The 17,746-nt window shown below is 36.2% G+C and overlaps 1 protein-coding gene and 1 pseudogene across 25 annotated transcripts in view; one reads left to right on the top strand and one right to left on the bottom strand.

Moving 5' to 3' along the window:
* The window catches only part of THOC2 (THO complex subunit 2), a 119,067-nt gene extending 102,266 nt beyond the window's left edge, over positions 1 to 16,801 (top strand). For 15 of the 25 annotated variants that reach the window (XR_007912187.2, XM_008273167.4, XM_051827775.2 and 12 more), the window contains 6 exons: positions 4,758 to 4,895; positions 5,227 to 5,296; positions 5,379 to 5,536; positions 6,373 to 6,449; positions 6,861 to 6,906; positions 13,965 to 16,801. Coding sequence is in view for 23 of the 25 variants with exons in the window: in XM_008273167.4 (XP_008271389.2) it covers positions 4,758 to 4,895; positions 5,227 to 5,296; positions 5,379 to 5,536; positions 6,373 to 6,449; positions 6,861 to 6,888 (471 nt within the window). In the remaining 2 variants the exon portion in view is untranslated. Of the gene's footprint in view, positions 1 to 4,757; positions 4,896 to 5,226; positions 5,297 to 5,378; positions 5,537 to 6,372; positions 6,450 to 6,860; positions 6,907 to 13,804 lie in introns of those variants that run through there. The other 10 variants (XM_070066517.1, XM_070066513.1, XM_070066515.1 and 7 more) reach the window with 6 other exon arrangements.
* LOC108178708 (tyrosine-protein kinase Fer-like) overlaps positions 13,779 to 17,746 on the bottom strand; it is a 42,457-nt pseudogene continuing 38,489 nt past the window's right edge.

Below are 17,746 nucleotides of genomic sequence, written 5' to 3'. Positions count from 1 at the left end.
TATTCTGACTTCTTTTTGGACAAGCCAAAAGATCCAAAAAATAAATCTGATGCATTTACATAACTATTCTAAAACATGATCCCTTCTTCATTCATAAAGCTCTTTATATTGCCTTTAAATCTCCTCTGCTGAGGTACCTATTTGAAAGTTGCAGCATATTAGGAGATATAATAAATGTAAAATAATCATCCCGGGAATTCTTAAGTTGTTGGTTGTGTTTACATGTCAGTATTCAATCTTACCTGTTAGTCTACTTTCTTGAAAATTCTGCTATTGAACATAGTGTACAGTTTGTGTATCTTACTACAAAGTTAATTTCAGCATTATAGTTGAATTGTCCATTGTTTATGTTGTCTTCATTATAAAATTTGAATTTTCCTTTGCTTTGATTTTCTGCTTTTGCCTTCTCTTAAATCTGCTAATTATGGGCCATATGGAACTTTAAAACAGAACCAATTGATGTTATTAACTGCTTTTAGATCCATAGTGTTATAAATGAAATGTCTGTGGATACTGGGCAAGTGAGCACTGATTCCAACAGTTTAGATTAGCCAACATGCTTGTGTGTTAAAACTGTAGCATTGTTTGTGAACATGCTGTATTATTCAGAAGAGTATCAGTTGGACTTATAAGTACTTTGTTTAAAGTAAAACTTTCTTATTAGCTAAATTAAATATATATTGCACTATAGTCAATCTTCATAACCAGTTTGGGATTGTATTGTCAGTAGTAACCATCAGTGACTTGTGTAGGCTATCTTAATTCAGGGGTTAATAGTGGTAACTTGTGAGTATTTATTTACTAAACATCCTTTGAAGCAATTTGAAATCTGCTGTTAAAAGTAACTGGATTTTCTAATCAATGATGATTATTGCTCCTCAAATTTGTCAAAAGCCTTTTGAAAATGCATTATTGTATGACATATCTCATTTCTTGTTCATAAAAATGCTAAGAGATAAATAGGATAGTGATAGCGTCTTTTTTGACAGATGAGAGACTGAGAATGTTCTTGCTTTTCCAAGTAGCATACAGCTTCTTTTTATTTATTTCTTTGACAGGTAGAGTTATAGACAGTGAGAGAGAGACAGAGAGAAAGGTCTTCCTTCTGTTGGTCCACTCCCCAAATGGTCACCACGACCGGTGCTGCGCCAATCCGAAGCCAGGAGCCAGGTGCTTCCTCCTGGTCTTCCATGCAGGTGCAGGGACCCAAGCACTCGGGCCATCCTCCACTGCCCTCCCAGGCCACAGCAGAGAGCTGGACTGGAAGAGGAGCAACCAGGACTAGAACCTGGCGCCCATATTGGATGCCAGCGCTGCAGGCGGAGGATTAACCAAGTGAGCCATGGCGTTGGCCCCATATACAACTTCTTAGTACCACAGTGTGAACCAAAATTAGGGTTCCTCCATTCTTAGCCACTTCAGTGCCATTTCAACAATGGTTGAAGGGGTTTGAAGCTCCTTTAGTGTGTTTGTCTTGTCTTCTAGGTACAGTGATTCAAGTCATTCTACCCACCATTTAAAAAAATGAATTTTGTGGGCATGTAAATTTTCATAGATTTATTCCACATACAAGGAGAAAATTTTCAAAATGGCATATGAATACACTTCTGAAAATTATGTGGCTCATACTCCTTTTTAGACACTTATGTGGAAATAAAGTTAGATATTCAGTAAATATTTGACATGAACTCTTAAAATCCTTTGGACTTTGGTAAAGCACTCAATGTACTGGTTTGTGTAGTAGCTGATGTTGGCATTTTTATGTGTCTAGAAAGTTTAATAGCACATGAATGTCTTAGAAAACTTTTTTTCTGCTGGACTTTGATCTCAAATTGATCATGACCTCACTGTTCTGGGGGTAGCTTTTTACTCAGAGGGTTTGGAAGATACGTGTCTATTTTTCATGTTATCTTGTCACTTGTACATATAAACCTGTTTCCCTGCTTCCGTTTGACTGTTTAGTTATGCTTTGCCTCAGAGATTCTGTTTTATTACTTGCTATTTTCACTTTCTAATCCATGTTAAAAGTAATACATGGATTTTGCTTGTCAAGTGCGATTAGTTAAAGGGGAGAAAAATTTAGCTTAGTATCCAAATCTTTTCTGTCAGTTCAGCCACCAGTCCTAATTTCCACCTGGTATATTTCCAGTTTTGGTCAGTTGTGTTTTGAACTACCAATCCTAGTAGGTACATTTGATGAAAAAAGTTCTCGTAGGCATGTTAGTCTAACCAAAACTCTGTAACTTAGGAGAACAGCTGTAACTAGCTCAAGATAGAATTTAGCTTTTAATTTTATTCACCATTTTAAAATGAGGATTTACAGCCAAACCCAAGACTAAAAGTGAGGCCATCTTTGTTTGTTGAATCTTCAGTGCAGCAGTGTTTTCCTGAACAGATTTTTTTTGAAAATTGGTCAAGTTCTCTTTTAGATCTTGATCCCAGTGTCAGGAGTGAAAGCAAATCAAGAATAAAATTCAACAGAGCTATAAGGCGGGTACCTGAGTACTTGAATCATCACCCATTGCCTTCCAGCATCTGCATTTGCAGTAAGCTGGAATTGGAAGCAGAGCCAAGACTCAAACCCAGGCACTCCAATATGGGATGTGGGCACTCCCAAACAGTGTCTTAACCACTGTGCCAGTTGCCTACTCTGAAATGATTATTTTATTTGGCAGCTGTATATTGAGCACTCACTGTGTTTACAAGGTACTAAGAAGTGTATAAAACTAGAAATGGCATCTTAGCTCTCTTGCTATATTGGAAACTGTGTTGTGGATGGAAAAAAAAAATAAGTGATCTGAAATCATCAGGGAATACTTGTCACAAAAAAGGGAAAATATAAAATACTACAATATTTCTCCAAAAATTGAGTTGCAGAATTTTGAGGGCTATATTTGAAGGCTAAGTAGGATTTTAAGAGATGGAGATGAAAGTTTGTGGCCATTCTAATAAAGAGAACTGCTGGAAAGGACAGAGGACAGGGAGCAATGATAGTAAATAGAATGCATTGGTTTGCTGTATAGTAGCGTGCACTTATAAAAATGTAGAGAGCTTGGGATGCCTAAGCCTGAGGAGTATGCATTTATTCAGTAGGCATTGAGAAACTTTATGGCTTTGTGGAAAGAAGTATTATGATCAAAACTATTCTCCAAATGGTAGAGAAAAGGAATTGAATTGGGTACATTTCTGTACTAAGAATGTCTGATTGTGTGTCAATTGAACTATTTGACTTTTTATGTCAAGAATGAAATATTTGAACATTAATACCAGAAGGAAGTCCTAGAAAAGTTTCTCAATTCCTTGTAATACAGGATTGAAGTAGGCACAGTTAAAACTTCATTCTTATGGAGGGTTGTGTGGTTTTTGTGATCACAAGCCTCCCTCTGCCCCCAATACTTTTCTTAGAGAAACTTTGAGTATTGCAGTATTATTTCTTTTGTCTTAACAGTTGCATAAGTAATATTAACTCACAGTTAGAAATAAACCTCACAATTAGAAAAATCTTGACTTGTCATTTAAGGCATTGTATCCAGCAAGACTGTTTATCATTCTCTTGCTCTTTGTTATTAATAAACACTGTCTATTTCAGTTAATCATCAGCTTTTTAAACATTAAAATTTTAAAGAATATACTTCTGCCTTGCTCTGCCAGTATTTCGGAGCCAACTGAATTGAAAATGTTTGGTGGTGTTAAAGTGCTTAGTTCTCAAACTGAGAGTCTTCTTTTTCATGTATTCCTTTGAATACCAAAGGGTTTCTTCATGTAAAAATATTTGACTTTAGATTCACTATTTTATTCTTGAGGTATATCTAGAATTGTGTAGTTACATAATGAATTATATTTACCATTCTGCTTCCTGATACTCTTAATATCTGTTATTAAACATAAGTTTGGATATAAATGCTATAAAGTTATATATCTGAATATTTCCTACTTCCTAAATATTTTCTTTTATAGTGAATTTCCGAATTTACACCTTGTATAAGTAGGGTTATCTCTCAGATTATTTACAGTTAGAATATCCTTGGTGTTTGGATGTTTTATTTCCTATATGCCTTTTGGCAGAGAATATTGGTTCATTTTTCATTCTTTGAGTTTCATAATTTTCAGCTGTCAAAATGTTTTTCTGAGTTATTTGGAACCAATAACAGAATTTACCATCAGTTGTGGCTATTTTATAGAAATTGGAGTGTGCTCAGAAGAATATGTAGCCCTTATATTTGTAAAGCTAACTTAGGGTAATCTCTGCATGGTTTACACTGAGGCAGAAAAGGCTTAACTAGTAAAATTATGGCTAGATTTTATTTTTGCACCTTTACTCACTGTTGTTGACTGCCTTTCAGTGCCTGGAAAGACTGTTTAAAATTTCCATGATTGTGTAGAGGCTTACTTTTTATGGTTTTATGGTAGAGAAAAATCAAGTCCCTATTTTTTCACATATGGATTCTCCGAATAATGGTTACAGGTCTTTAGAACAGTAAATTCTCGCTGTTAATTTACTAATGAATATCAATTGAGGTAGTAACAAACTTATTGAGTTTAAGTGACAATTTTTGTAAGGCCAAGAATTAAAACCTCTGTATAATTTGTCCCATGTCCTCCTCCTGCCTTTTTTTTTTTTAACCTTTTAGAGTCTAAACAGCTGACCAGTTTTGACTTGGGGTCTAACTACCAATTGTCTTTCACTTAATAAACAAACAAGTGATGCCAATACTGGAAAATTAATAATCTTTAGTAATATTACCTTAATTTAACAGCTCTACATTAATCATACTCCTCCACCACTATCCAAGAGTAAGGAGAGAGAAATGGACAAGAAAGATTTGGACAAGTCGAGGGAAAGATCCAGAGAAAGAGAGAAAAAAGATGAGAAGGACAGGAAAGAGCGGAAAAGGGTTTGTAATTTTTTTACAACTAGTTTGGAAAACTCATTATCATGTTTGTTGCTTCTTTGAAAATACTAGTTTGTTCCATAGCAGCTTATTATTTCATGTTCTAACTGGTATTTTCACCCTGAAGTGTGTTTGCGTCTTCACAATAATAAGGATCTTCAGCCTAGTAATCTGTACCAGCTGTGCTTGTCTTTCATGCCATTTTTACCAAGTATGTGAAACTACTGCAAATGTTCTCCAAAGCTAGTTAGCTTCACTCTTCTTGTATAAAAGCGATACTTTAAAGCAAAAATGTAAACCCTTGATCAATGTAGTTCACAATTCTCGGTTCTAGGATCACTCAAACAGTGACCGTGAAGTGCCACCGGACATAGCCAAGAGGCGTAAAGAGGAAAATGGAACAAGTAGGTAGACTTATTAATGCCTTTGAAGCAATTGTCAATGTGAATTGGAAAGGGCTTTCATGATTCTCTTTTGTAATTGTAGTGGGGGTATCAAAACGCAAAAGTGAAAGTCCATGTGACTCTCCTTACCCAAATGAGAAAGACAAGGAAAAAAATAAGTCAAAATCTTCAGGCAAAGAAAAAGGTGGTGATTCATTTAAGTCCGAGAAGATGGATAAAATCTCTTCCGGTGGCAAAAAGGTAAATTAGGAAAACAAAACAATGTTCTTTATTTTTTTTTAAATCATCCTTTTGAGAATTTACCAAATATTGAGTTTTTTCTTTTTTGGTAAATATTTATTTATTTGAAAGACACCAGTGTTGTTGGAGGGAGAGGGAGAAATCTATTTGCTGGTTCATGCCACAAATGGCTGCAAGGGCCAGAGCTGAACGAGGCTGAAGTCAGGAGCATGGAACTCCTTCTGGGTCTTCCATGTGGGTGCCAGGGGCCCAAGCACTTGGCACAGCCTCTGCTGCCTTCCTAGGTGCATTAGCAGGGAGCTGGATCAGAAGTGGAGCAGCTAAGACTCCAGTGGGCATTCAGTGCTCATATGGCATGCTGGCATTGCATGGAGCAGCTTAACACACTGAACTGCAAGGTTGCCCTAGAGTTTTTTTGAGTCTTCTTTTGTTAATTACCTGGGTGTGGGAAGAAAGGAGACATTGGGGGGAGGGAGGCCGCAAGGTTAACTGGGGAATTAGAGCCAGTTCAGTCTCAGATTATTGAGAGGTAATTAGTGACCTCTAAAAGTTGCATTCCATCACTTTCTGTTCACCTGAGTTTTAGCCTGCCTTTTTTGAAGTTTATTTTTTTCTCTAGCCATACTTTGATGCAAGAAAGTTCCTTGTTCTTTTGTGGAGTCCAGTGTATGTTTCTAGTTTTCTTTTTTTTTTTCTCTTGTTGATTGTGCTTTTGGTACCATATTAAGTAAATCTTTGAAGAAAAATTCTGGCTTGTAGGTGATGAAAAGGGATTTTGAACTGATTTTTTTACATTTGGCTTTCTCTTCCCCATCTAATTGCACCATTCCTTATAGGAGTCCAGGCATGATAAAGAAAAGATAGAAAAGAAAGAGAAACGGGACAGTTCAGGAGGAAAGGAAGAAAAGAAACAATATCCTTTTCATTTATTGGTGTTTTCAGTAGTAGTGGTGGTGGTGGTGGTGGTGGTGGTGGTATAATGAAAAAATTTTGATACTGCATGTATTTAGAATTATACCCTGAAGTCTGTGGTCTAAATGCTAAATGCTTCATAACCCCCCTCCCCTCTAGTGGTCTTTCAAGGTAACCCTCTCAAATATATGAAATGTGGAAGTGGGAAACCTGATGTTTGGGATTTTTGTTCTTTGACTCCCATGGTGACTGAACATGGGAAATAGAAGGGCCAAGTTAGGAGCAGGGCTGGGAAGTTTGCAGCTATCAGGCTGATCCAGATGCTTAGGCCTGCAACCTGAGGAATTGCCTGAAGGTTGAGACACTATTCTTTATTTCCTCCAAAGTTGTTTTCCCTTAATTTTTCATCTACTCATAAGTCCTCAGATAAACACAGATAATGAAGACTTTAAATCAAGGTGAGTAGTCTCTTATCTCCTTTTTATTTAAAGATATAAATGTATGTACTGTCATGTTAAAGAACTAATACTGTTTAAGAAACTAGATCCATTTTGCAAGATATAGCTACTTAATTTTTTTTCACCTAACTATAAGGATAAAGTCTTTGGATATAGATGTGAAACAAGACTCATAGTTATTTTTAAAGCTGTTTTTGACTTAAGCTTACTGAGTTGCCACGCATTTTTTTTTAAACACCAAGATGTATTTAAGAATATCTGGTTTTCTCTTCACCACTCATTCCCATCTGCTCTGGGTAGTTAATTAACTTTTTGAAGTATTTGTGGTCCTATAAGTAGTATTAGTATTTGCATTTCACAGGTAAAGAAACTGAGGCTCTTAGGGTTAAGTTGATGAAGATCACAGAGATATTGTCCAATTGAGCCAATACTCAAACTTAGGTTTTATTCCTTGAGTGTTTTCTGTTCTTTATGCCTTCTCATGCAGACATGTAATCCAAAGATTTTTAACTTTTTTTTTTTGCCTTTTTCTACTACTTCCCATGTTTTACAAAGCTAGAAAATAAGGTCTCTGCTTTTAGTTCTAGAATTTAAGATGTGCAACTTTGTTTTCAAGGAAATTCGCTTATGTGTTATGTGAGACTTACAAAGTGATTTAACCATCTTAAATAAATTCTGTGTCCATCATTATCAGAATAGTTACTATTTGCTGATGCCTTAGGATTATTGAAATGTGTAAGATGATTTGCTCCTACATTTAGTGGTTTATTTGATGGTTCCAGAGAGATGTATCTGAAGTTGTTGACTCTGCTTTTTTATTGTCCATTTTCTTGTTTTCATGTTAGTTTCCATTTCTTAATAATATTAAGTATACTTACTATCTATTATTTCTCCCTAATGTTATTAGCTACTTCTAACCTTTTATGAAGCCAGATAGATAAACCAGGCTATTTACAGGTACAGGTGAGTTAAGTGTCTGAGAGCTAGTTCTAGTTGAGGGTACGGGCTTTAGGGTGTGGATTTTTTTCATGTTTATTTTGGCTATAAAGCAGGGATTTGAGGTTGCTTCTGAGTGGCATGCTGTTTCTGTTCTGTTATTTTGGGCTAGTTATCTAAGTAAAGTAGGTTAAACAAGAGCTAGGAACCAGCATTTGTAGTTTAAATCTTTTTAAATTTGAAGATTGTAAAAGAAATATTACTCCTCTTCAATTCTAGTCTTCATTACCCTCACCCCTCATTCTGACAACTAGCTATAGTCTCTGGTAGACTTAATCTTTCTTCTCTCATTCTTTACCTTAGCCTTTTTTTTTTTTTTTTTTTTTTATCTTTTATTTAATGAATATAAATTTCCAAAGTACGACTCATGGGTTACAATGGCTTCCCCTCCCATACCGTCCCTCCCACCAACAACCCTCCCCTTTCCCACTCCCTCTCCCCTTCCATTCACATCAAGATTCATTTTCGATTATCTTAATATACAGAAGATCAGCTTAGTATACCTTAAGTAAGTATTTCAACAGTTTGCTCCCACACAGAAACATAAAGTGAAAAATAATAGATGATTTTTTTTAAATGATGATGAAATCAGATCAGACCTATTGTCATGTTTAATCCCAGTGAGAGTCAAGTTGGGAATTGAAAATTTCTTTCTTTTTTTTTTTTTTTTTTTTTTTACAGAAGATCAGTTTAGTGTACATTAAGTAAAGATTTCAGTCGTTTGCACCCCCATAGAAACACAAAGTGAAATATACTGTTTGAGTACTCGTTATAGCATTAAGCCTCAGTGTACAGCACGTTAAGGACCGAGATCCTACATGAGGAGTAAGTGCACAGTGACTCCTGTTGTTGACTTTACCAATTGACACTCCTGTTTATGGCATCAGTAATCTCCCTATGCACCAGTTATGAGTTTCCAAGGCTATGGAAGCCCCTTGAGTTCTCCGACTCTTATCTTGTTTAGACACGGTCATAGTCAAAGTGGAGGTTCTCTCCTCCCTTCAGAGAAAGGCACCTCCCTCTTTGAAGACCTGTTCTTTCCACTGGGATCTCACTCACAGAGATCTTTTTGCCAGAGTGTCTTGGCTTTCCATGCCTGAAATACTCTCATGGGCTTTTCAGCCAGATCCGAGTGCCTTTAGGGCTGATTCTGAGGCCAGAGTTTAGCCTTTCTTTTAATTTGGGATTTTGCTTTCACCATGAGGTAGGTCTCTCTATTAAAGAAACAAGAAGCCTGCCTCTCATCTTCATTAGGAAAAGAGCCAACTACTGTCACAATTTTTTACTGTGAATTTATACATGTCTTTTTACTTAGTATCTAAGTATTTTTTTGTATATGAGGCTTTGTTACAAATTTCATTGAATTCTTCCCTTGATCATGCATTTGTACTTTTACCTGTCTATAATCTATCAGGAACAAAATCATGAAAAGACTGGCTAGGGTGAGGTGTTTGGCTGATAGTTTTATAGCAGAGCTTTTAGATTCAGATATCCTTTAAAAGATAACATTTAGCTTGATGGTAATCCTGTTTAACTTCTTCCTGAAAAGTGTGTATTATAGTTTATTCTTGAGTAAACTCTTAATTATGTGAGGGTCTGATTTTTCTGACTGCCGCTTTCTGTTTGGGTTCATTCTAGGATTGGTCAAGTCTTTTTGTATGTGTTCCTTTTTGTTTTTTAGAGGTCTTACTATTTCTAACTGGTTCCATCTAGCTATATAGGCTATCTCAAAATCTCCATACTCCCCTTTTATTTTCTATTAAGAAAATATACTATATAAATGTGACTCAGTTAAATTCCTTGTAAAGTCTTCTGTCTTCTTCCCTTGTGTATTTTTTTTTATTTCACACACACACACACACACACACACCTGTTCTCTGGCTTATTTCCCAAATGTCCACAACAACTAGGCTTAGCCCAGACCAAAGCCAGGAGCCAGGAATTCAATCCAGGTTTCTCATGTGGGTAGCAGGTAGTAGGATCCATCATCCACTGTTTCTCATGGTGTGCATTAGTAGGAAACTAGAGTCAGGAGCTGGAACCAGGACTTGAATCAGGCTTTTCTGTATGGGACAGAGGCATCTTAACTACTAGGCCAAACACCTGCCCTGCCTGTTTTTTGTTTTTGTTTTTTGTTTTTGTTTGCAAGATCCTGTCTTTTTCTATATCTTCTGCTACCCGTAACATCTTTGTCCAAATTCATCTTACCTCTTTTTGATTTAGTCTCTTGAACATTACTAGCTGTTTTGCTTCTAATCTTTTCTCTACTTTAATCTTCTTTAAAAATTCCTGCCTATTAAAATTGTCCCCAAAGAACTAACCTTTGGCTTATCGATTTTAATTTGATATGTGTGTTCCTCAACACAGGAATGTTGAGCTTGTCACGCTTTTGAGAGTCCTTTCTGTGATTGAGCTGCTGTGCTAAGCTGACACTTGGCTCCCAGACCTTGAGGTGCTCAGTTGCCCTTTCTTTATTATTTTGGACCTAGGATTTTGATGTTAAAGAGTGTCAACAATTAGCTATATCCTGTCCATCTGTATTTTTAAAACTTGCATAAGTGAATACTATTTAAGTCCTTTGAACCCAACTTTCATAATGTTACTTCATTTTGTTTTTAATATAGTCAAGAGAGAGAGAAAGACTGATGGACTGGGCCAGGGTGAAGTGAATCCAGTTCTTTGTGGGTGATAAGGACCCACCTACTTGAGCCATTACCTCCTGCCTCCCAGGAAGCTGGAGTTAGCCAGAGTTGGGAACTTAGTCTAGGCCCTCCAACATGGGATGCCAGTTTCCTAACCAGTATCTTTAAAACTTTTTTTTTAATATTTATTTGAAAGTCAGACTTACATAGAGAGAGAGAAGGAAAGGCAGAGGGGGGGGGGTCTTCCATCCGCTGGTTCACTCCCTAATTGGCTGCAATGGCCAGAGCTGCGCCTGTCTGAAGCCAGCAGCTTCTTCCGGGTCTTCCACATGGATGCAGAGGCCTAAGGACTTGGGCCATCTTATACTGCTTTCCCAGGCCGTAGCAGAGAGCTGGATTGGAAGTGGAGCAGCTGGGACTTGAACCGGCACCCATATGGGATGCTGGTATTGCAGGCGGCGGCTTTACCCGCTACGCCACAGCGTCAGCCCCCTAACCAGTATCTTTAACTGCTAGGCTAAATACCCACACTATCATCTGTATTTTAAATCTAGTACATTCCTATTCTAATCCTCCATTTCAGCAAGCTGAATATATATTGCAGATTCATTTCTCATCTCCATTTCATACCTGAACCCTAACTCTTACCTGAGTTCTATCCCAAGGCTGCAAATTCTCAGCCCTTTGGTAGAATGTGGCTTGCTGGAGTGTATCACACAATGCTTTGTGTTTTTTTTTTAATTGATTGCTTTTTCCACTGGTTCATTCCCTCCCCAAAGCCAGGAGTCTGGAGCTTCTTCCAGATCTCCCAAATGGGTGTAAGGGCCCTAGCACCTGGGCCATCCTTCACTACGTTCCCAGGCACATTAGCAGGGAGCAGCATCAGAAGTGGAGCTGCCTTGTCTCAAACTTGCCCTCATATGGGATGCCCATGTCCCAGGTGGCGGCTTTACCTGTTATGGTGCAACTCTGGCCCCAAGCCAAGACCTTAAAAAAAAAAGGTCAGTCTGTTCTCACTCAGCGACATCATTTATTTCTGTTACATTCCTAGCCCTTGTAGACTATTGATTGTGTAATTCCTGCTCTAAGCTTTTTGTTTTTTCCTTCAGTCCATACTTGAAAACTGGCCTCGAAGCTCTGAAGGATTTTTTATTTTAGGAATGTATTGTCATTTTGAAGTAGGTTCCTGATGGTAGTAACTTGTATAGGGCTAGGGAGTGTTTGATTAAGTTGCTTCCTCAGTAGCCTCCCCTTGCTAATATGTGTGCATGTGGGCTTGCCTTCCAAGTTCTAGTCACAGGTTCCTATGTAGAGTACCTTGTGTACCCCTCTCCCAAACTGTGATTTTGTTGAAGGCTGAAACTGTATCCCTTCATTCCAGTCTTCCAATTAAGTATTTTTTTATTATGTCCTATGTCTTAGATACTTTGTTAACTTTACAGAGAGACCATTATAGCAATATTAAGTTTTTCTCTTTGGCATGAGTGTGAAAATAATGAACAGCAACAGTGACTTTTTTTGTCATCAAAAGAAGGTTCAGTTTATTTACAGTGTTTGATAGATGGGAAACCATACTGATGAAAAAGAATTTGTTATATGTTTTGCAATATATTTTTGAAGGCAAATTTGTTGTGCTTTTATTTAGTTCTTTATATGATAAACATTTAATATTTGTAAAACTTATTAGAGAATTGAAATAATAGACACAATCCATTTTTCTCTTCATTATTGTCTTTTAGACTCTTAAACTGGGTATGGGCTTTGGCAATGATATTCATCAGTGCTGTACAGTTGAATAGGATGGGAGGAATTTTTCTGTTTCCTTGCTCTTTTAGGCCCAGTATTCATTAGGGTGCTGATTGTGTGTGTGTGTGTGGTGTTCTGTTTTTGGTTAAACCTAACAGGGTTGAGCACTTACAAAAGGCTGTCATGCCACATTTGGCCATGAATGTGACTATCCCAAATATATGTATGTATCCTGAGAGGCATCCCTGAATATGCTTAAGATTCAGCTCATTAGAGTCCCAGTTTTAATTCTGTTATATTTTATCCACATGAAATATCTCAGGAACTATGTTTGTTGTAAGAATTATTTGGTTGTAATGTAAAGATAAATGCAGGAGTAAAGTAGAATTACAGTGGCTGTCCCTGTGTCTTTCTCCTTCAAACTTTTTTCTACCTTATAAATGTGTGTTCAAGTTTTGAAAAGTTAACTTCATCCTTATGCCTTTTTACTCGTGTGTGTGTGTGTGTGTGTGTGAGAGAGAGAGAGAGAGAAAGAGAGAGAGAGAGAGACAGAGGGAGGGAGGAAATTAGGATTGTGAAATCCTTACAGTTTTGGATGCAGGGAATGCAGCAATTCTGGGATGCTGTCTTTGAGGACATCCCAGACATTTTAGTTTAATGTTATATGTTTTGTTTTGGTGGGCTTGTATTTTGTAGTTTTGTTAAAAAATTCGTTGCCATCAAGAAGGCTCTTGTATGAGTAATCTGTGAATTGCTGAAACCTTTCTTAGCACCTTTTTGGTTTGATCATAAAATTAAAAATCATGTATATGTTTAGAAAGGCACGCCTTGATAAAAAGACTGATTTTCTGTCTGCCTTTTCTTCTCTTTCTGGTCTCTAGCTGCTCTTTTCTCCAGACCACTGTGCATTTCAAATTTGCCTCTTGTTGTAACAGCTCTGTAATCCTTCTTAAAGTCAGCTGGTCAGCTGCCTCAACTCTGAGAGAGTTCTCTTTGAAGACATTTTGTACTTAGTTTTCTGATTCCCTGAGGAAGGCATGGTAGAATGTAGGGAAATAATAGTCTTACGATATAGGACCAATTGCTGGCATAAGAAAAAGAAAACTTAGGAGATCCAGATAGCTTTCAATATAAAATGATGTTTATAAATGTAACCTTGTTTCAGCAGAGTGGAGACCACCTTTTGTTGAAATGTGCCCTGCAGACATAGTATTACCAATAACAGTATAGGGTCTGTAATGGAGACTATGCAGATTCTGAACTGCTCCTGAAGTCACATCTGTCCTAGGTGTGAAAAAGAGATGTGTGTGTGTGTGACGACTTACGTACAGAACCTATGCTTGCTTATATATAATGGTTAAAATGATACTTTAAAAAAAAACAACTTAGAAGAATGTGGCAGGTAATGTGGTATAACCTCAATGAAAAGAAAAATATTACTTTGCTGAAGATAAAGTCCGAAAGGCTGAGTTTAGGACTATTTCATCACTATGTGACTAACTTCTTGTTGGCAGCTGGCTCCTTCTGAAGTTCATTGAACTTGGGGGAGGTTTTCAAGTCTGTAATCACAACACTTCAGCACTATTTTATGATTACTTGCCGGACACTACTGAGAGACTGACATCCAGTATCTTCTTTCCACTTGCTCTTGTGCTTGCTGATTTGTCATTCCAGGGTATGGACAGACCCCTAAGCTGAAGGTCTCCCAGAGGAGGATGCCAAAGCTCCATGCGTCACTCTCAGAATGATATCTCCCATATTTAAGAGCTTCTGGTGCTGTCCATTTAATGGGAATCTGCTTTAAGTCAGAAGATGAATATACACCACCATCCTCTTGACGAGACATTCCAAAGTCACTGATTTTCAGAACAATATTTCCACCTCCACGCAGTTTCTTGCCGCAAGGTCCCTGTGTATACAATTTTTACTCAAGATACGCCATCCAGAAGCAGCATCTAATGAAAATTTCACTAAATGATGAGTTTTAGTTCATCCTTCTTTCTCAGAAAGGAGAGGAAGTCGCCTCCTGGAACCACTTCCTTGATGATGTAGATAGGCTATCATTGTGTGCAAATTCCTATAAGTTTGACAATATGGGGATGATTATATTGCTTGAGGATTTTGGCTTCTTGTAAAAATTTTAATTTCGTTTCCTGGGAAGGATCTTCTTTATATATTTTAACAGCAATTTTATCCTTTAATGTTCCATTAATTATGTTGTCAAAATTTTGATTGTCCACTAATTCTAAAGTGACATCTTCGTGACTGAGAAGCCATTTCTTATTGCCTAATTATGGCCATACTGATAGGATCATGCTCCTTATTGGAACTGAGTCTTTTTTTTCTTTTGCAATTTAAAAAATTGTGATGAAATTCAGCATTTAAAAGTGTACAATTCAGTGGTTTTTAGTATATTCACTATGTTGTGCAATCATCGCCACTGTCTAATTCCATAACATTTCTGTCACCCTGAAAAGAAATCCCAGGTCTGTCAACCATACTCTGAATTCTTTTTCTTCTCCTGACCCTTGTAATTCACTGATGTATTTTGTCTCTATGGATTTGCCTGTTTTGGACATTTCACGTAAATGGAATCATGCAATATGCAGCCTTTTGTATGTGGGTTCTTTGACTTAGCATCATGTTTTCAAGGTTCATCCATGTTGTAGCATGTCAGTGCTCCGTTCCTTTTTATAGCTAAATAATATTCCATTGAATGAATGTGTATCATATTGTGTTTATCCATTCATTGTTTGATGGATAGGAACAATGACTTTTTAAGTATTAAAACTGTAAGTTCAACATTAGTGTATCTATGATTATCATTGACAATGTCAAGATTATACATGGTGTGAACAGAATGCTTTGTAGAAATGATATGTAAATTATTTGTCAGCATTTCATGGAAGTGTGATTATTTTCTAAGGCCCCTTCTAGTTCTGGTTTTATGAAATATGTGAATGTAGTATTTTCATCAATAAAGTAATGCATTAAGCATTAGTTTAACTTTGAGAACAATGTTAGGCAGATATGAAGTTATTTGCCACATATTGTAATGATCATGTTTTGAATTTATTTCAATATACAGTATTTGAAAAATGTCAATACATAAAGGAAAGGAAATGAGTATAATTGAGTCAATATATTTTTAAAGCAATTTTTATAATTTAGCAGACATTGCATCTTAATATGTCGCAATTAAAATTGTGTCCTTATGAAAAATGTGATGTCATTTTTCTTTTGTTGATCATGTAAAATGAATTCTTTGCTACATGTTATGGTTTTCTTTTTTGATAAGCTATTGTTTATGCTTGTAAAATGTTTCCTTACTGCTATTTCATTTTTTCTCCCTACTCTTCCCCAGCCCTCCTTCTCAAACACAAAAAATTCATTGCTTTTTGTTTTTTAAAAAAGTCATAATGTGCCTGACTTTAGTGGTTTCTAAGAGTGGGCAATAATAAGAAATACTCAAATATTTCATCCCTTTCTGGGGACTTGATTCAAGTCTTTATTATTGATGGAACTTACTAATTTTCCTTTCTTTTTTTCTTTCTCTTTTTATATTAAAAGAACCTAGCTGCCTTTTTTCCTCCCTTCTCTTTCCCACCTCCTTTTTCTTTGTTTCCTCCTTTCTCCTTCCTTCCTTCCCTTCCAGTCTTCCTTTATTCCTTATCTATCAATATAATCACTTTGTTTCTTTCAGGTGATATTGGAATGAAATTGTTCATCTGTGACCAGAAATTAATTTTCCTGAATAAATTGCCGGGGATTATGAATCGAAGAGGGCCCATTTTCATCTCCTTAAATTATTCAGTTATCAGCTTTATTGCTCCATGCTGAAAACTTAAAATTGTTGAATTGTACATTACTGTATTTTAACTTGTTGTTTGGTTTCTACATGTTTATTTTCAGTAATGGCTGAAAGTGTAAAACTGTTTGATATTTTTAGCACAATGTGCTGCATACAGTTTCCAACAAGCAAATAAGGTTACATGTGTACAGAATTTCACTTTTGGTTAACTAAATATTGCCTGGGTTTAGTTGTTTTCCCTCCCATCCCCCACCCATTTCCTTTTTACTGTTCAAAAATAAAAAATTATTGAACTGTTTTGAATTTACCTCATTTTAAAACTTAGTTTTAATTTATTATTTGGCCTGTTTTTAATACTTGTCACTAAAAAGTGGGAGCAAGTGTCTTATGTAATGCTTAGGAATCATTTTATAAAATAGTACATGTGCAACATTAAAATCTGTTTGAAAAAGGAAAAGATACCATTGCTCACTTGTCCCTTGCCATTTTTCCCCCTGTAATTATGTTAGACAAATCTTGGCAGAGGCGGGGGATCAGAAGTTTATTGTGTTTTAAGTCTACAGCTACAGGAGCTTTGTATTGCTGCGCTTTCATCTGGAAAAGTTTCACAGTGACATTTTTAAGAGAATTTTTTTATCTACTGAATTCTACCTGTGTAACTTTTTTTCTAAATAAACAATAGTTTTCTCATATGATTGTATATCATTGTGTATATTGTTGCTTATTCAGAATAACTAGCGATAATTCAATAAGCCTCTTATCCTTCCTTTTCACTTTTGTCTTAGTCCATGGGCTGCATGGTTTTCAAATGATATATCATCTAAAAATATGAAAAATAAATCTTGTTTGATTTCCTTGACATGTGGGGTACACAGAGGGCTGAAATCATGCCTAGAATTATTTATTTCATCTTCATTTTCTTGGAAACAAGTGGTATCTATACAAATTAAAAGTTTTAGAGACCAATAGGAAGGATATAATTTTTAAATGGATTGAGAAATGCTGAGCATGTCTTTTTTTTCTTTATTCTTTTTATCGTATTTAAGTTATACAAGTTTCATATATTTCATATATACAGATTTAGGAACAAAGTGGGGCTTCTCTTCCCTCCCACCCAGATTCCAACTGATAATAGATCATTGTAAAAATTAAGAATGGGAATCTGAGGCAGGGGAGGGAAGGGGCTGAGCATGTCTTACAGCTGGCAAGAGGGTATAAGTCTAGATGTTCCTTTTCAGTTATTTTGTAAAAATTGATGAGTAGTATATTTATGGGAGAATGACCTATTGCATGACTGTTGGATATCTATCATGTGTGCCTGATACAAGTGAAATACTTTTTTAGAGTAATTTTTGACTGAGGAAATAACTATGGTGTACCTCAGAATCATTTGTCTGAAACATCTTTCCAGTTGTTGTCACATCTGCATTTTAAAGATGACACAATTGTGATTTTGAATTAAGAAGTTTGCTCCTAATTATTTAATATTACTATCTATTCTAGTTGCTTCTCAATTTTCTTAACATGGGTAAGTTTTGTGGCCTTAGCGTGTGGCTAGAAACACATTGATAATGCAAGTAGTAACCTAATTGCAAAAGTAATATATGTTGTAAGTAACAAATCTGTAAAATTTTATAGTGACAGC

Source organism: Oryctolagus cuniculus, chromosome X (assembly GCF_964237555.1).
Source record: "Oryctolagus cuniculus chromosome X, mOryCun1.1, whole genome shotgun sequence".
Classification (NCBI taxonomy): Eukaryota; Metazoa; Chordata; class Mammalia; order Lagomorpha; family Leporidae; genus Oryctolagus; species Oryctolagus cuniculus.
This window is presented reverse-complemented; position numbering and strand designations above follow the sequence as displayed.